At 38.3% G+C, this 17,701-nt stretch overlaps 1 protein-coding gene across 3 annotated transcripts in view; it reads right to left on the bottom strand.

The window, feature by feature from the left end:
• The window catches only part of col12a1b (collagen, type XII, alpha 1b), a 276,137-nt gene that overhangs the window by 116,710 nt on the left and 141,726 nt on the right, over positions 1-17,701 (bottom strand). For all 3 annotated transcript variants that reach the window (XM_041805206.1, XM_041805207.1, XM_041805208.1), the window contains 4 exons: positions 15,532-15,661; positions 12,878-13,017; positions 9,276-9,405; positions 1,091-1,230 (listed from right to left, as the gene is read on the bottom strand). In XM_041805206.1, the coding sequence (XP_041661140.1) occupies positions 1,091-1,230; positions 9,276-9,405; positions 12,878-13,017; positions 15,532-15,661 (540 nt within the window). The remainder of the gene's footprint in view (positions 1-1,090; positions 1,231-9,275; positions 9,406-12,877; positions 13,018-15,531; positions 15,662-17,701) is intronic.

Genomic DNA, 17,701 nt, shown 5'->3' with positions numbered 1-17,701 from the left:
TAAATCTGAGATAAAAAACCCAATTTATTAGTTAAAAATATCAAAACACAATATTAAACATAGAAAAATAATGTTTATAAAGAGCAAATATATCAGGAGAAAGAAATCATAAGTTTGAAAGGTCAAAATATGAGATAATTTTGAAACCATGAGTTTAAGAGTCAAAATATGATTTAAAATTTTAAACTGTTAGTCTGATAGTTCAGAATATGGGATTAAAAAGCCAAAAATCAGGAGTTGAAAATGTCAAAATATGAGCTAGAATTCAAAATAATGACTTTGAAAGTTAAAAATATGACTTATATTCAAAATTGGGAGCTTAAAAGGTCAAAATATGATATACGTATAAAGCCAAAATTAGTCATTTAAAATGTCAAAATATGAGGAAAAAAATTGAAATCATGTTTTAAAAATCAAAATATGGGATAAAAAAACAAAGTAAGGAGTTGAAAAGGTCAAAATATGATTTAAAATTTAAAATTAGGAATCTAAAGATAAAAAATGTGACATAAAGTCTAAATTATGAGTTGAAAAGGTCAAAGCATAAAATGAAAAGTCAAAATCATAAGTTTGAGTCGTAATCTTGAGATGCAAAATTGAAAATATGAAATAAAAACAAATTAATTTCTTTCCCCACATTCTTGACATTTTAAGAAATCTTTCTTATTCTTTACTTTTCAGATTTTTATGGCTTAACAAGGATATTTTAAATCATCAAGTTGAAATTTACATTTTAATACTAGATGAAAACTGCAGACCTTATACTGGTGGGCCAGTTAGAGTACAAATATGATATGATCTTACGGGCCGGATATAATCGTTCCATGGGCCAGATTTGGCCCCCGGGCCTTGAGTCTGACACCCATGAACTAAATGAACTCTAAAAGTGAGCTTGTCTGTCAGTTAAATACTGACTGAAACCATTTTTATCCTAAAATGCAGGTTGGTATGACAGAAAGTTGGTTGTACCAGCTGATAAGCTTTCCATCTCACATATCCAGTCTGACAGTATTGTAGCTCTGATAATAGAAGCAATACTCTAAAAAAATGAAAGCTCTACTATTTAAGATCATCTGGGTAAGAATCTGACCATGGCCTCGGCTCCGCCGCCAGTGGGGACGTAGATGATTTGGTACTGCCTGACGTCGCCATCGGCCGGCTCCCAGCGGACCCTGAGGGAGTTAGTGGTGGGGTCAGTCACCTGGAGATTCTTCACTCCACCCAGAGGCTCTGAAAGAGACGCGAGAGACATAATCCTTCTTTGTCCTAAAGGGAGAACAGGATGGGTGGGATTCACCCGGGCTGTCCAGATGTCTGATCAGGAAGGTTGTCGATCACAGAGGAGTACCTAAAATTTCTGGAGTTCAATGATGTGAAAACATCTCTAAAATAAGTTGTATTTTTTATTTAAAAGAAATCTCTGAGCACTCTTCTGCTGTGGATAATCTTGTACAATGGTGCAGTCCTGCAGGGTGTACCAGATGGGAGGGCTGACCACATCAGGACGTCCTGATGCAGCAGAGACGGTGAAGGTAAACATTCTGGCTCTCATTAAGTTCATTTGTGAGCCGTAGACCAACGTCTGTGTTCAGCCTCAGTCTTTAAGAACCTAACTGGTGGTTTTCTGGTTTGTTTTAGTGGATTCAGAACAAAATGATTTCATTTATGTTTCTTCCTGTCTCCAGGCAGAGAATGGGATCAGTTAAATTCAGTTCTCTAGGACAGGGGTTCTCAACGTTGGGGTCAGGACCCCACTGGGGGTGGCGGGACACTGAGATGGGGTCTCCAGGTGCCTTAAAAAATTAATATCTTTTTAGATAATACTGTTGCCACTTTACACCAATTTTGCCAAATTTTAACACACCTTTGCCTCTTAAAACCCATTGTTTCTTAATTTTTAAACCCTTTCCACCACTTTTTTCTGCCTGTTTTTGCCACTTTGAAACCAAGTCGTGACACTCTCCGCCTATTGTTGGCTCTGTTGTCCCATTGTTGCCACTATTAACCCCTCTTTACCACATTTTACACCACGTTTCATAATTTGATATGCCCATTTTTCCAGTTTCACCCATTTCTTCCAATTTCTGCCTCAGCTAATCCTTTTTTGTCAGTTTATAAATATAAATTGATATGTAAGTATATCAATTTTTCATCCCATTTCACCAATTTTCCACCTATTTTTGCCACTTAAACTCCATTTCAGCCACTTTTTATTAATCACTTTTTTAATCCCCTTTTACAATGTAATATACTCGTTTTTGCCACTTTAACCCATTTTTTTCCATTTTTGGGTTATTTTTTGCCACTTTAATCTAATTTTTGGCATTTCTAACTTATTTCTGCTACTTTTAAAATCCAATTTCACCACCTTTCCCACCATTTTTTTCCATTATTAACCCATTTTAGCTATTTTTAATGTATTTTATTTCTGTTTTTATCAAAAGGATTTACATTTTTAAGAGGGCTACTTGCTACACAAATGGATTTAAAGATATTTGTTTCTTTGATAAGGATATACCACAGCTTAACTTTACAATGGGCCATGCTTTTGCTGGGCTCCAGCTCTCCTATTTTCCCCCCTTATGGATGGCCTTGTCTGCACATGACTATTCTTGGACACACATGGCTGTGTTCAGCCACCTTCAGGTACAGTGGGGGTCCCTGATCTCTGGAACCTTTATTTTGCAGGTTGCGGGCTGAAAGGGTTAAGAACCACTGCTCCAGGAGACAAAGATTTTTCCAGGGGTGTGTTATTGTAGAGCTGCATTGGTGGAACGAGGAACAACCACAAGTCAGCTGCTGAGAAGATTAGATTTCGACGTACCCGCTCTGCTGGCAGGAATAAATCAGTCCAAATTTCCATGATGGTTTTAGCAACGTAAAGCAAATTTATGGTCATAATTTCACAATTAAGGTCAAAACTTTCCACTATCAGACATAAATCATAACTTTACTTTGGTAAGCAGAAGAGTTGCATGTCTTGGTGTTCAAATTCAAATTCGAATTCAAAAAAACTTTATTTGTCCCCAGGGGTCTGGATCTCACTGCGGCATTTGACACAGTGGACCATACAGTTCTCCTGTCACACAACCATCATGTTAGCATCCATGGCAATGCTTTCAAGTGGTTCACATCTTATTTGTCAAGCAGAAGCTTTTCTGTAATGATTGGTGACCTGTTCTCATCTTGTGCTTCTCTCCTGTGGAGTCCCACAGGGGTCTATTCTTGGCCCCATTCTTTTTTCACTATATATGTTGCCACTTGGGTCAATTACAGCCAAGCACAATTTATCCTTTCATTGTTATGCAGATGATTTGTAAATCTATTTGCCAATGAAGTCAAAAGAAAATGGTACACAAAATTCTTTGCTCGATTGTATTTCTGATATCAAGCAGTGGTTAGCCCAACATTTTCCTCACTTAAATGAAGAAAAAAAACCCAGAATATATCATGTTTGGAGATGCTGAGACAGCTGGCTTTGGTGCTTTGTCTTCAAGGTTCAGTCAGAAATCTTGGAGTGATTTTTGACAGTCATCTGAGATTTGATAAACAAATTGACAATGTAGTGAAGACAAGCTTTTATCGATTACGTCTTCTTGCCAAATACAAACCTTTTTTGAGCCGTTATGATCTTGACATCGCTATCCATGCCTTAATAAGTTCCAGGCTGGACTACTGCAATGCACTTTATGTTGGAACCTCCCTATCCTCAGTCAGACGCCTTCAACTTGTGCAAAATGCCACTGCACGTCTTTTAACAAACACAACCAGACCGCATTACTCCCATTCTCTTTTCCCTTTATTGGCTTCCAGTCCTTTTTATAATTAATTTTAAACTTTTAATGTTTGTTTTTAAAGCTCTGAATGGCCTTGCTCTGTCCTGTTTATCTGAGATTTTAACTGTTCGGGAACACGGCAGGGCTTTGAGGTCATCCAACCAACTTTTGCTGGAAGTGCCCAGGTCTAAATATAAACACTGGAGTGACCGAGCCTTTTCAGTTGCTGCACCCAGGCTCTGCCTGCCATTTTCTGCTATGTCTAGGCTATTCTGAGCTTTTTCAGGCTACTTTCAGCTATTTGTAGGCTATTTTCAGCTTTTTTTAGGCTACTTTTAGCTATTTTTATCCTTTTTTTAGCTATTGAATGTAATATTCAGCTACTTTTAGGCCAAAATCAGCTACTTACATGCTTTTTTAAGCTATTTCTATGCTTTTTCAGCCATTGAATGCCATTTTCAGCTACTTTTAGGCTATTTTCAGCTATTTTTATGCTATTTCCAGATATTTTAAGGCTACTTTCAGCTATTGTTAAGCTATTTTCAGCTATTTTTAGGCTATTTTTAGCTTTTTAGGCTACTTTCAGCTATTTGTATCCTTTTTTAGCTACTGAATGCCATTTTCAGCTACTTTTATGCCATTTTATGCTATTTCATGCCATTTTTATGCTATTTCACGCTATCTTTGTGTTTTTGGCTATTTTTAGCAGTTCTTTCACAATTCAGCTCTCAGCTTCTCATGCAATTTCAGCTGAAATTGTAATTTTGATCTAGTTATAAATGGTTCTATTTTTTATCTTTATGGGTTGGTTTTGTGCTTATTTTAATGCTATTTGATTTTTTGAAAAGCATTTTGGTCACCTGTTGGGTGTTTTAAAGAGCTATATAAATAAAGTACATTTACACAACAAAAGCTGCATATTTTAGATGCAAACCTGTCGTATAAACCATCATCTGCCACGTGTAACACCAATGGTGGGAAAAGAATGTTAAAGGAATAAAGGGCGCTGAAAGTTTATCACATTGCAAACTAGATTTGATAGAAACCTGTTTTGGATTTGTCTGAAGCAATTCTATTAGCTTTCTCCTGAACTAAAACCAGAAATTGACCAAATTATCCTCTCCTGATTTTGATAAGAACAGACTATTTTTTAAGAGATGTGCTCTACAGGATAGGGCACAGCAAGATTAAAAGCAGCTCTGTTTGTTTTAATTGTTTCTATCTGTTCATCTCTGCATGCCTCTGAGTCACGCTGAATACAATAAAAACAAATAAAACAAAGCTCCAAGAAATAAATACATCACAAACATCAATGGCATGAGCATTAAATGGAGTTTTATGGTAGCTATAAAACATCAGTTCTTGCATCAACATGGAGAGATAATCAAACCAGTCCAGTCTGCGAGATCATCCTTCAGCGGTTTACATGAACCTGAACATGTCAGGACATTTAATCCTGAGTTCTGAATAAAGATATTGACTTCAGTGCACTGACCACTGGGTACATTTTTATTTTGCCATGTCCTTCAGTCACGTCTGAGTCTCTGTCACCAACAATCCAAGGGAGAGAGGTGGAGAAAAGAAAATCTAGTAATCGTAGGCTTAATGAAATGAAACTATCCTCTCAGGCATCATTTGAAGCAAAGACCAAAGAATAATCAAATAATGAAATCAACATGTACCAAAAAGACTTTTCCAGTCCCAACATTAATGCCGTTTGAGTTCTTGAACTCATACCACCCTGCAGCTTTCAGACAGCTCTCCGGTTTACAAAGATCCTCATTGTTTTATGTGACGTCCCAAAAATCAGTTTAAAATACAGAAATGTTCATTTAATTATGTAAAAATGACACTGATTGTTTCTATAATGGCTTTGAACTGCTGTCATCATAGAAACTGTTATTTTTCTACCAGGGAAGTTTCTGTCAAAACTTCAACAAACTGAGTTAAATCAATCCTGCATGGTGTACTTGGCACATGGAAGTGTATTCAGTACTTCAGATTCAAGTTCTGAATTAAATATCATGGCATGATAGTATAACTGAGGGCAATTAGTTGTGCCCAAATTAAACTGCAAAAATATAAAGAACACAGCTGCAGGGGCATCTAAAAACAGAATATCATGAAAAAGCTATTTTTTCCAGTGTTTTACATCAGAAAGTTAAATTTCCATATATTCTACATTATTCTCAATCAGATTTAAGTTCAGACCTTGACTAGACCACTCCAGAACCTTCATTTAGTTTTAGTCCATTCAGAGGTGGACTTGCTGGTGTGTCTGGGATCTTGGTCCTGCTCCATAACCCAAGTTGTCTTGAGCTTGAGGTCATGAACTGATGGCCGGACATTCTCCTTCAGGATCCTTTGCTAGAAAGCAGAATTCATGGTTCTAGTGGTCCAGGTCCTGGTCCAGACGGTCACACTACCATCAACATGTCTGACTGTTGGTCTGATGTTCTTCTGATGAAATGCTGTGTTACTTTAACAGCTTTTCTCCCTCATGCTGTCATAAAGATGTTTTAGAAGGATGTACTATTTAGCTAATGAATCCTACTGGAATGATAACTGGGGGTCGAGACAGGCCTGTGGCTAAAGGCAAGCATGGAATATCATCCTTTGAAGATGATGCCATCCTTTGAAGATTGCGTCATCCTTGAAGATGACGTCATCCTTTTAAGATGACGTCATCCTTTGAGGATGGCGTCATCCTTGACAATGATATCCTTTGAATATGACGGCATCCTTTGAAGATGACGGCATCCTTGAAGATGATATCCTTTGAATATGACGGCATCCTTTGAAGATGACGGCATCCTTGAAGATGATATCCTTTGAATATGACGGCATCCTTTGAAGATGACAGCATCCTTTGAAGATGGCGTCATCCTTGAAGATGATATCCTTTGAATATGACGGCATCCTTTGAAGATGACGGCATCCTTGAAGATGATATCCTTTGAATATGACGGCATCCTTTGAAGATGGCGTCATCCTTGAAGATGATATCCTTTGAATATGACGGCATCCTTTGAAGATGACATCCTTTGAAGATGACAGCATCCTTTGAATATGATGCCATCCACTGAAGATGATGTCATCCTTGAAAGATGACACCATCCTTTGAAGATGATGCCATCCTTTGAAGATTATGTCATCCTTGAAGATGATGCCATCCTTTAAAGATGAACCATCCTTTAATAACATAAAAGGCTTCAAAGGATGACATCATCAAAAGCAGATGATGGAATGTTCCATGTTTAGGCTTTTTCCCTCCAACAATCGGCCACAGTTGGTAATTTTAGAAGGCTGGTGGAACTGTTGAGGAGTGAGGGTAAGGGTTCCAGAAAGTTCCTCTTCTGTCTGGTCAGTACTCAGAAAATTTTCCAAGAAGTCTTGGGGATCATCAGGATGTTTTTAGTCAAATGTGAGACGAGCCTTTGTTTTTTGCTCAGCAGTGGTGTTGGTCTTGGAACTCTCCCATGATGCCATTGTTGCCCAGTCTCTTGCTGATCATTGAATCATGAACTCTGACCTTAACTGAGTCAGTGAGGCCTGCAGGTCTTTAGATGTTGTTCTGGGTTCTTCTGGGACCTCCTGGATGAGTCGTCCATGCGCTCTTGGAGTCATCTTGGTAGGCTGGCCACTCCTGGGAAGGTTCACCACTGTTCACAGTTTTCTCCATTTGTGGATAATGGCTCTCACTGAGTCCCAAAGCCTTAGAAATATTGCTGTAACCCTTTCAGACTGATAGATGTCAATGACTTTATTTCTCATCTGTTCTTGAATTTCTTTAGATGGTTTCATGATCTGTTGGAGATCCTACTTCACTTGGTCAGACAGGTTCTATTTAAAGGGTTTCTGAATCCAGCAAGTGTGGCAGTAATTAGGTCTGGGTGTGGATAGTCAAACTGAACTCAGTTTTATTAAAATATGTGATTAATCAGAGTTAATTCATGATTTGGGGGGGGGGGGCTTTTATATATTTGGCCTTGTAGGTTTGGATGACTTTTTCCCTTTAACTTATGAAATCACCATTTAAAAACCAACTTTTGTATTTATCTTATTTACCCTTCTGAAACATTTTAGTGTGACAAATACGCAGAAAAAAAAGAAAAAATAAGGACATGGGTAAATTCTTTCTCATAGCACTGTGTTATTTTTGTTTTCTGTAAATGTCTATTTGGATATAAACGTCGCAGCATAAAGGAGAATTTCAGCTTAGATTATTTATCTGCGTAACTATGCAAACCCATACTTCAACGTATGTTACCACCAGTGTTGGGTGTGACGCATTGCTAAGTAACGCGTTACAGTAACTCCGTTACTTCTTGTGGTAACTAGTAGTGTAACGCGTTTCTTTTCAAAATGAATAATGCCGTTAGCGTTACTGGGAATTTAGATCACACGTTACTCGTTACTTTTACAGCTGACAACTCTTTGATGAAGGTTAGCAAACATCTGGTTCGGCAGACGACGTGACAGAGCAGTAAGCACATCAGCATCCTAGAACAGCCTCTGCAGAAACAAACAAACACAGGCACTGAAGCGCGCACACACACGTCATGGCTGAGCACTTGAGCGTGAGCTCTCTGTCTTGGAAACACCAGAATTACTTTTCCCTCCTTGGGATAAAGGACAAAAAAGAACAGGGAAGTAAAACCTTTCCACCTCCACGAACAGCAGTTTAAACTTTACGAAGTACTGAGTTAAACAACATGCTTCAGCTAAACTAATTTCAAGAGAGCCGGATGCTAAAGACACTGCTAACCCAGATACAGCTCACGTTAGCTGGGCAGAGCAAGCAGGGAGGAACCGCCCCATCTAAACAACCCAAGACTGGATTTAATTCGCCGCCAGCTGCAGAGTGTGTCACTAAGGAAGCACTAAACAGACTGATAGCAAGGTATGCTGTTAAAGACACGCATCTGATATAAGCTGTGTAGTCCGCTGTCTTCAGAAAAATAAGAGAAAAAGATAAGACGAGGGATAGGACCGCCATGTAAAAAGATATTCAAAGAGCAGCCAGGATTTAATCTTTACTCTGTCAGTAGAGTAGCCTAGATGTATTTTAAAACTTCTTAAACAGTGTTAAAATGCTTTAACACTGTCAAAAATTGAGAAACATTTCTACTGAGTTCTATTGTTTCACCACTTTCCAACATAATGATAATGGCTACAATGTTATATAAAATTTGAGTTATTTCCTCTCACACTGTCATAACTACACAAATTGATGTGATGTGTACAATAATGAGGATTGAAGTGAAAAAAGTAACGCCTGAGTTACTTTTCAAAGTAACTAGTTTCTTTTACAAAGCAGCAACTCAGTTACTAACTCAGTTACTTTTTGCGAGCAGTAACTAGTAACTGTAACTAGTTACTATTTTTCAGTAACTTGCCCAACACTAGCTAGCTCTAATTTCCACCGTCACCTGATTGTGCTTTCAAGTGGTGACTAGTTTAATGTCCTTAAGAGGAAGTAAAGACCGAGTCACTTACTTGTCTTTCCCTTCTCGGCCTGACGAATGCCCTCCACGTCTGGATAGACAGGAACGACAGCTACATTGTAGACAGTGTTGGCCTCCAGGTTCCTGAGGATGGTGCTGGTGGTGCCTCCTGACACCTCCTCCTGTTTAAGAGGAGGAAAACTATCAGTGGTCAGGGATCAAAACTTAATGTGATACAGAGATAGGGTAGAACTATATGGACAAAACAAGCATTGCACTTATCTATGCAACTTATCTTTGAGATTTGTCAATATGAAAAAAGAAAAAAGAAAGTTATTCCAAACAAATGCAGCGAATTTCTTTGTCCAAAATATTGGCAATAACAATCCTACCATCACACTTTAACTGTTTGAACTTTAAGTCTCTTTCAATGGTAGGCCTGCACTTTAGGAGGAGAAACTATGGTGCACAATAATATGTTCTTTATGTTGTGATGATAGGAATTCTGATTAGCTTTAGCTGTTTTCAACTTTTCTTCTCCTCGATCCAAAGTAATCAAGCATGATTGTTTTACTGACAAATTTTCAAACTAAGTTTCAGTCCCATTTCTAATTTTTACTGCTACCCTCCATGTTGATTGTCCCCTTGAAAGAGACTTCTGCAGGATAGTGGTGAAACTTCCCCCATGAAAAGAAACGACCCTTTTTAAGTTCCTGATATGACATCGGTAGGCATCCGCAGCATTTACACACACACCCCCCCCCCACCCCCCCACACACCCACACACACACACCCCCCCACACGCCCACACACCCACACACACACACACACACACACACAACAAAAGCAAACATTTCTACTTTGAGCAATTTTTTTAAATGCATGTTCAAAATTAACCCATTAAAGCCTGAAAACACAAATTATAGCCAGAAAACTCTCATTTTTGGAACTGAAATGTTTATATAACTTTCTACTGAAATAAAAAAAAAAATCAAAATTTCCGTAAAATTTACCATAAGAGTAGAATACTGAAACCATGAGTTTTAACAGTCAAAAAGCGAGATTAAAGTCAAAATCATGAGATTTAAAAGTCAAAATACGAAATAAAATTCAAAATCATGAGTTTTAGAGGTAGAAAAATGGAATAGAAGTCAAATTTAGGAGCTGAAATGCTCAGCAAAACTAAGATAAAATTCAAAATCATTATACTTAATAATCAAAATATGAGATAAACATCAAAATCGTCTGTTTAAATTGTCAAAATATGAAATTGAATTTCAAATTCATGAGTTTTAAAAGTCAAAATCTGAAATAACATAAAAAAATCATGAGGTTTAAAGGTAAAAAATCAAGATAAAAGTCCAAATCATGACTTTAAAAAGTCAAAAAAGGGTCTAAAATTATTATAGATCTTAAAGGTAAAAATATGAAATAAAAAGTCAAAGTAATGAGATTTAAAGGTTAAAATATGAAAGAAACAGTCAAAATCATAACTTTGAGTCATAACTGTGAGATGGAAAATTGAAAATATAGAGAAAACACAAATTTCTCCTATGTTCATGACTTTTAATCAAATTATTTTTACTGTTATTTTACTGTTTACTACTCCTTTTTCTATTTTTTATGACCCATCAAGGATATTACAAATATCAGATTAAGTTTACATTTTTATACTGGAGGAAATCTGCAGACCTCATACTGGTGGGCCAGTTATAATAAAACCATGATCTGATCTGGTGGGCCGGTAAGTTTGACACCCCTGCTTTAAGGGGTTGAAATGACCACAATGCATTTAAACAACATTACATAACGATATTAGACCAGTAATACTCAACAAGTGGCTCATTTGTGATGATTTGTGGATCTTTTACATCTTAATCTGAAACATTATTCCCCCATAAAACCTTAAAAAGGGAAATTTTACGTCAGACATTATCCATTGCAAGTCACATTAATCCATTTGTTTCCCCTTCTTAAACAGTAGGCTTTAATTGTCAGACTTAAATGTCATTCTCTATTCTGTTGTCTGCATATTTCCACTGCCCTTAATGTGCAATTTTTTGCTACTTTAATTCCATTTTTACTGCATTTAGCCCATTTTTGACACTTTTATCCTGCTTTCTGCAATTTCTTGCCCCTTTTGTCACCTTTTTTTGCCGCTTTTCACCCATTTAGGCTGCCTGGGGAGGCAGTGTAAAACACAAGGATGCAAGGCATCTGAACAAACTGGTGAAAAAAAGCTGGCTCTGTGGTTGGAATCAAGTTAAAGTCATTGGAGGATGTGGTACAGAGATGCACAGTGAAGAAGGTGGAGGCCATTCTGGGGAACATGGATCATCCACTTCATATCTCCCTAAATGACCAAAGAAACAACAGTGGTGGACGGCTCCTCTCTCTTCGTTGCAGGACGGAAAGATATAGAAGATCTTTCATACCATAAGCAATAAGACTATATAATTCTACTATAAACAGATGAGACTCCAGACAATTGAATTTCCCTTCAGGGATTAATAAAGTTATTGTATTGTATTGCAATTAAATGCAATTTAAGTTCCCATTTTGCCACTCTGTCATGCTTTCTGCCCATTTTTTGCCACCTTTTTCTGAGTTTTGCCCATTTTAGTCACTTTTCACTCATTTTTCTCCATGTTTTTCCCACTTTTGGACCATTTTTGCCACCTATAATTCATTCTTTTGCCACTTTTCACCAATTTTTGCCACTTCCTGCCCTTTATGCCACTTTTCCCCCAGTGATTGCCGCGTTACGCCCATTTTGCCACTTCTTTTTGTCGCTTTTCTCCCTTTTTTGACACTTTTATCCTGCTTTTTGTAATTTTTTGCCCTTTTTGCTTCTTCTCACCCATTGAAGCTGCCTTTTTGCCCATGTTTCCCACCTTTTTCCTTTGCCCATTTTAGTCACTTTTCACTCATTTTTGCCACTTTAAACTCATTATTTGGTCACTTCCCACGCATTTTTGCCACTTTTCTCTTAGTGTTTGCTGCTTTTAGACCATTTTTACCACCTTACAGCCTATCCCTAGAGGAGACTATTCAAATGTAGTGGTTAAGCTGAGGCAGGAACAACACTGTACTGGGACTGAGTCCTAATCTAAGGGTAGCTGATAGCTGGCTTTTTTGTCTGAGTGCATGATGTTGGTTTGAAAACATGTTCAAGTACACCCACTGAGAGAGAAAGCATTGCTTATTTTTGTTTTTTTGTTGTGATAAAATTCAGACCTTTGCAACTACTCTTGCTAAAACGTATTTTGCAAACCTAAAAGCTGAGAATGGCTCAAGTGTTGAAAGATGTGATCGGGCTGTCCTGGAGCTTTTACAATAAACTGAACTCATATAATTCATTAACCATACTGCTCAACCCGTTGAGTCTCTCCCAGCTGTCATTGGGTGAGAGGCAGGGTAAAGGTGGGTCGCCAGCCAATCGCAGGGCTGACAAACAATCAGGCACTCTCAAACTTACAGCCAATTTAGAATCGCCAGTTACCCCAATGAGTATGTCTTTGGTGGTGGCAGTGGGAGGAAGCCGGAGTACCAGCAGGGAACCCACACATACATGGGGAGACATGCAAACTCTGCACAGGAACCAGAATCCAGACTATAACAATTAAAAAAACAGTTCAATAAATCCACTCCTACCATTTTTTCTTCGCCTCCTGGTTCAGCTGTGTAGAAGACTTTGTAGCTGCGGACATTTCCCGGGGCTGGTTCCCAGCGAGCCGTCAGGGTGTTGATGGCCGGGTCGATCACCTGCAGGTTCTTCACTCCACCCATAGGATCTAAGGAATGAGGAGTCAGTAAACACTTAGAGATGGAGGGAATCCTAACTGGATTAAAAATATAACTCTCTGATGATTGTCCTAAGTTTGTTCACCCTCTTTTTCCCAGGTTTAGGGAGTACACTGGCAGTCACTCACCAATAGTAATAGTGTCAGCTAGCAAACAACACATGGCATACCAGGGCATGTCTGCTCTTTTATTCTTTCACCAAGTGTCAGTTAAGTACACCGTGGTTAAACTCTTAAGTTTGAAATTTTCAGAAGCTTAGCATGCTTTGGGTTTTATTTTTTTGCCTTAATTCTATTGGATGGCTGAAGATAGATAAGAAATATGGGAAGAGGGAGCAGGGAACCAAACTGGGAAGGATTGGGGATTGAACCTGAAAGCACTCAGCACTCACTGAGGACTCAGCCTATGCCACTAATCATCAACTGGCAGCCAAAGCTTCTTGTCTGGCCCCAAAAGATTGTTAAATTCAGAAAAGCAGTAAAAAAAAATGCTGTGCTTTTAAGAGTATATCTTGGCTTTAAATGTCTGCAGCTGTTAAATCCACCCCAAAAGCAATCAAACAGTTTTAGAATGACTTCACATTTGATCTGTTTTTACAGAAATTCACTTGTAAATATTAAAAAAATGTGTTAAAACTGGCAAAAATGGCCATATAAAGTGGTGAAAAGGGGTTAAAGAGTGGCAAAAATGGTCGCTAAGCGTCCAAATGGGTTGTGGAGTGGCACAAAGGGACAAAAATTAGCCAACAGCAAAGTAGTACTGTCCAGTGCCCAGCCAATTGTGTGCATGCCTGTCTCCTTGTGGTCTACGGCATTATAGATTGGAATAGATCTCTCTAGGGCAGTGGTTCTGAAATGGTGTCTCAAGGCATACTAGTGTGCTCTGAGACCAGTCTAGGTGTGCCTTGGGGATCTGGCTGCACCCCTGAAAAACCCAGAGATTGGACCCTCCCCAGATGTGATTTATTGATGAGTGTGTTGGATCAGTAGCATTGGTGCTAGCATCCTGGCTAACATTTACCTCATTTGGCAAGCTATTATTGACTTGAAATTGGTGTTGAAATTATCATTATTCATGCTACTTTTAACCAAGTTAACCAATTTTTCTACCCATTTTGCCACAAATTTCGTCAACTTAAACCATTTTTGCTGCTTTTTTTCAATTTTGCAACTTTTTAAAAATACTTTTGACACATTTTTCCTACTTTTTTGAAACTTTTTGCCACATTTAACTAATTTCTGCTGCCTTTTTGATGGCTTTTGCCTACTTCTGCTATTTGGATATTTTTGCCAATTTTTTGATCACTTTTTACCACATTTTGGCAACTTTAACCCTTATTTGCCACTTCTCTGCCACGTGACCTATTTTGTCACCTTTTTGACACTTTCAACCCATTTTTTCCACCTTCTTGCTAATTTTCACTCACTAAGCCTTTGTTTGGCCACTTTTTGCCTAATTTTGCCCATTTTTTAATCACTTTTAAACCATTTTAACCACCTTTTTGCAACATTTAACCCTTTTGGCAACTTGTAACCCCTTTTTGACACCTTTTTGACACTTTCAACATGTTTTTGCCACTATTAACCAATTTTGTGGCCCCTATGCCAATTGTTAACCATTTTTGACTTTGTCTTGACACTTTTTTACCCAATTTTGCCATGTTTTATCATCACTTTAACCAATTTTTGCCACCTTTCAGGCACCTTTTGCCCACTTTTGCCACCCCCAGTTGTCTGGGCCCTCAGAAACCTCTCCCCTTTTCCCCCTTATGGGCCTCCTTGACTGTTGAATTATTTCAAAAGTCTATTTTGTATTGATATGAATATGGCGTGCCTTGAGATTCTGGCTTAACCTTAGGTGTGCCTTGGGTGAAAAAAGTTTGAAAACCACTGCTCTCGGGCAATGACTAAAAGTGTCCTGCGTTTTGAAAGAAAATACAAATACTAATAAAATATGTTAATCAGAACAAAATATTGATTTCATTTTACTTTATTTGGAAGTCCGGCTTCCAGAGACCCTGTCAAGACTGAATCTGGCCCTTGTGCAAATATCCTTGATGACCCCTGGCCTATGCGTACGGTACCAAACCAGTGCCATAACACAAAAAACTTTGCAGATGCATCCAAGGTGTTGTAACTGTTCATTCTTTATGGGTTTACATGTGATAGCATGCTTATCATATCCACCTGATGGGTGAAATAAAAAGATATCCATCCTTGGATTTTCTGGAAGAGGCTTTTTGTTGTAAGTGAAAGAAATTCCAGGGAAACTGCTCTATTTTATGTATTTTTCTTATTTTACTGGTGTTTTAACATTTTCTGCTGTTGTAATAGCTCTTGCTGAGTTGCAGATGGATTTCAGCTCATGTGGCCCATAAAGTTTTACTGTATTCTATCTGTTTCCACCTTCAGAGTAAAACCAGTTCTGGCTCTTTCTTTTCGTATCTCAAGGTCCAGGCCATGTCCTCCATCTACAAATCACTCAGCAGACGGATCGGAACTCACTTGTCTTTCCGTTTGCAGACTGAGATTTGCCCTCCATCTCGTGGTAGACAGGCACCAGGGTGACGGTGTACTCTGTGTTTGGCTCCAGGTTCTTCAGGACAGTAGAGGTGGTGGTCCCAGATACCTGGTCCTGGTGGGGGAGAGGAGAAATCTCTTTGAACTGGTTGAACTGGAGTATTCTAAGTAAAGACGTTAAGGAGAAAGAAGGAGTTTGGCAGATGCAGAGAGACTCTCAGCTTGAACGATGTTGCAGTCTAAGGTTCTGTGAGCCCAGTTTTCTTGGATGCAGCTTCAGTCAGTAACTGTCTTCATGCTGCTCAGTAACAGGAACAGTAGAAGCTCAGAGATAAATTCGGATTAATGCAGAAAGCTTCCACTTCAACAGCTGTCCTGGGACAACTCAGGCCTTTGAGCTAACCACCAAACTGGCAGCAAGAGGGAGTTTAACCTCCTGTTTTAAGCTTTTTCTGCAAAGCTAAATTCTAATCTAATAGTAGGCACTAAAATCTGCCAGAAAGATGAGATAACATCCTTTGGTTCCAAACAAATTATCTTATTTCACGACATTTCTTGAACCACATCACAGTGAAAGTGACCCCCTAAAGATATTGTCACTGCTTTATAGAAAACATTTGAATCTGCCCTGGAAATGTAAAACCATGGAACAACACTGGCAAATGTTTTCCATTAGTTAGTTAGTAAATGTAGATTTAAAGGCAGCATCATTATCCAGAGGTTTTCATCTTCAGATAACTTGACAATGGGTTGTTTTCCAGGATCGGAAAAGAAATTTCTTGCATGAAAATGTCTTAAAAACAAGTTTCCTCATTGCACGCCACTGGCAGATCTCCACTGCTGTTGACAAAAAGTTGAATTTGAGGCCAAAACTAAGAGCAAGGAGGAAACTTTTCTATCCAACCAGACAGCATTTAACTATCTGAATGGCACTGAGTCCAGCCCAAGAGATAATCCTTTACACATTGTGACTATAACTGGGATTTTTTTTATGAGGTACTCTATATTCTTTTTGAATATTTCACCTATTACTCAGTCAAGAACTTTGGTTCACCGTAGATGTTTTTAATTTGTTAAATAAAATTGACTTGACTATTAACTCCTAAATACCTTGACCACACAAACAAAGGGTTCTAATATGAGCTAAAACTGTATGGAGCTATTATTGGTGCAAAACTATCATATAATACCTAAGAAGATCCACAAATACATACACAGATCTGCAAATGTGTAGATTGATCTGCAAATTTGTAGGTAGCGATGCAAATGGGTAGATAGATCTGCAAATGTGCAGGTAGATCTGCAAATGTGTAGATAGATCTGTAAATGTGCAGGTAGATTTACAAATGTATAGGCATATCTGCAAATGTGCAGATAGATCTGTAAATCTGTAGACAGATCTGCAAATGTTTAGATAGGTCTGCAAATGTGTTGATAGATCTGCAAATGTGTAGATAGGCCTGCAAATGTGCAGATAGGTCTGCAAATGTGTAGACAGATGTAAAAATATGTAGATAGACATGCAAATGTGCAGGCAGATCTGCAAATGTGCCGATAGATCTGCAAATGTGTAGATAGATCAGCAAATGTGTAGATAGGCCTGCAAATGTGCAGATAGGTCTGCAAATGTGTAGACAGGTCTGCAAATGTGTAGACAGGTCTGCAAGTGTGTAGATAGATCTGTAAATGTGCAGGTAGGTCTGCAAATGTGCTGATAGATCTGCAAATGTGCAGATAGATCTGCAAATCTGTAGATAGGTCTGCAAATGTGCTGACAGATGTAAAAATATGTAGATAGACATGCAAATGTGCAGGTAGATCTGCAAATATTTAGATAGATCTTTAAATGTGTAGAGAAATGTACAAATGTGTAGATCGATCGGCAAATATGCTGATAGATCTGCAAATGTGTAGCTAGATCTGCAGATGTGTAAATAGATCTGTAAATGTGCAGATAGATCTGCAAATGTGCAGATAGATCTGCAAATGTGTGCACATATCTGCAAATGTGCAGATAGATCTTGCAAATGTGCAGATTTATCTACAAATGAGTAGATATATCTGCAGATGTGTAGATAGATCTGTAAATGTGCAGACAGATCTGTAAATGTGCAGACAGATCTGCAAATGTGTAGATAGATCTGCAAATGTGGAG

Source organism: Cheilinus undulatus, linkage group 14, assembly GCF_018320785.1.
Source record: "Cheilinus undulatus linkage group 14, ASM1832078v1, whole genome shotgun sequence".
Lineage (NCBI taxonomy): Eukaryota > Metazoa > Chordata > Actinopteri > Labriformes > Labridae > Cheilinus > Cheilinus undulatus.
This window is presented reverse-complemented; position numbering and strand designations above follow the sequence as displayed.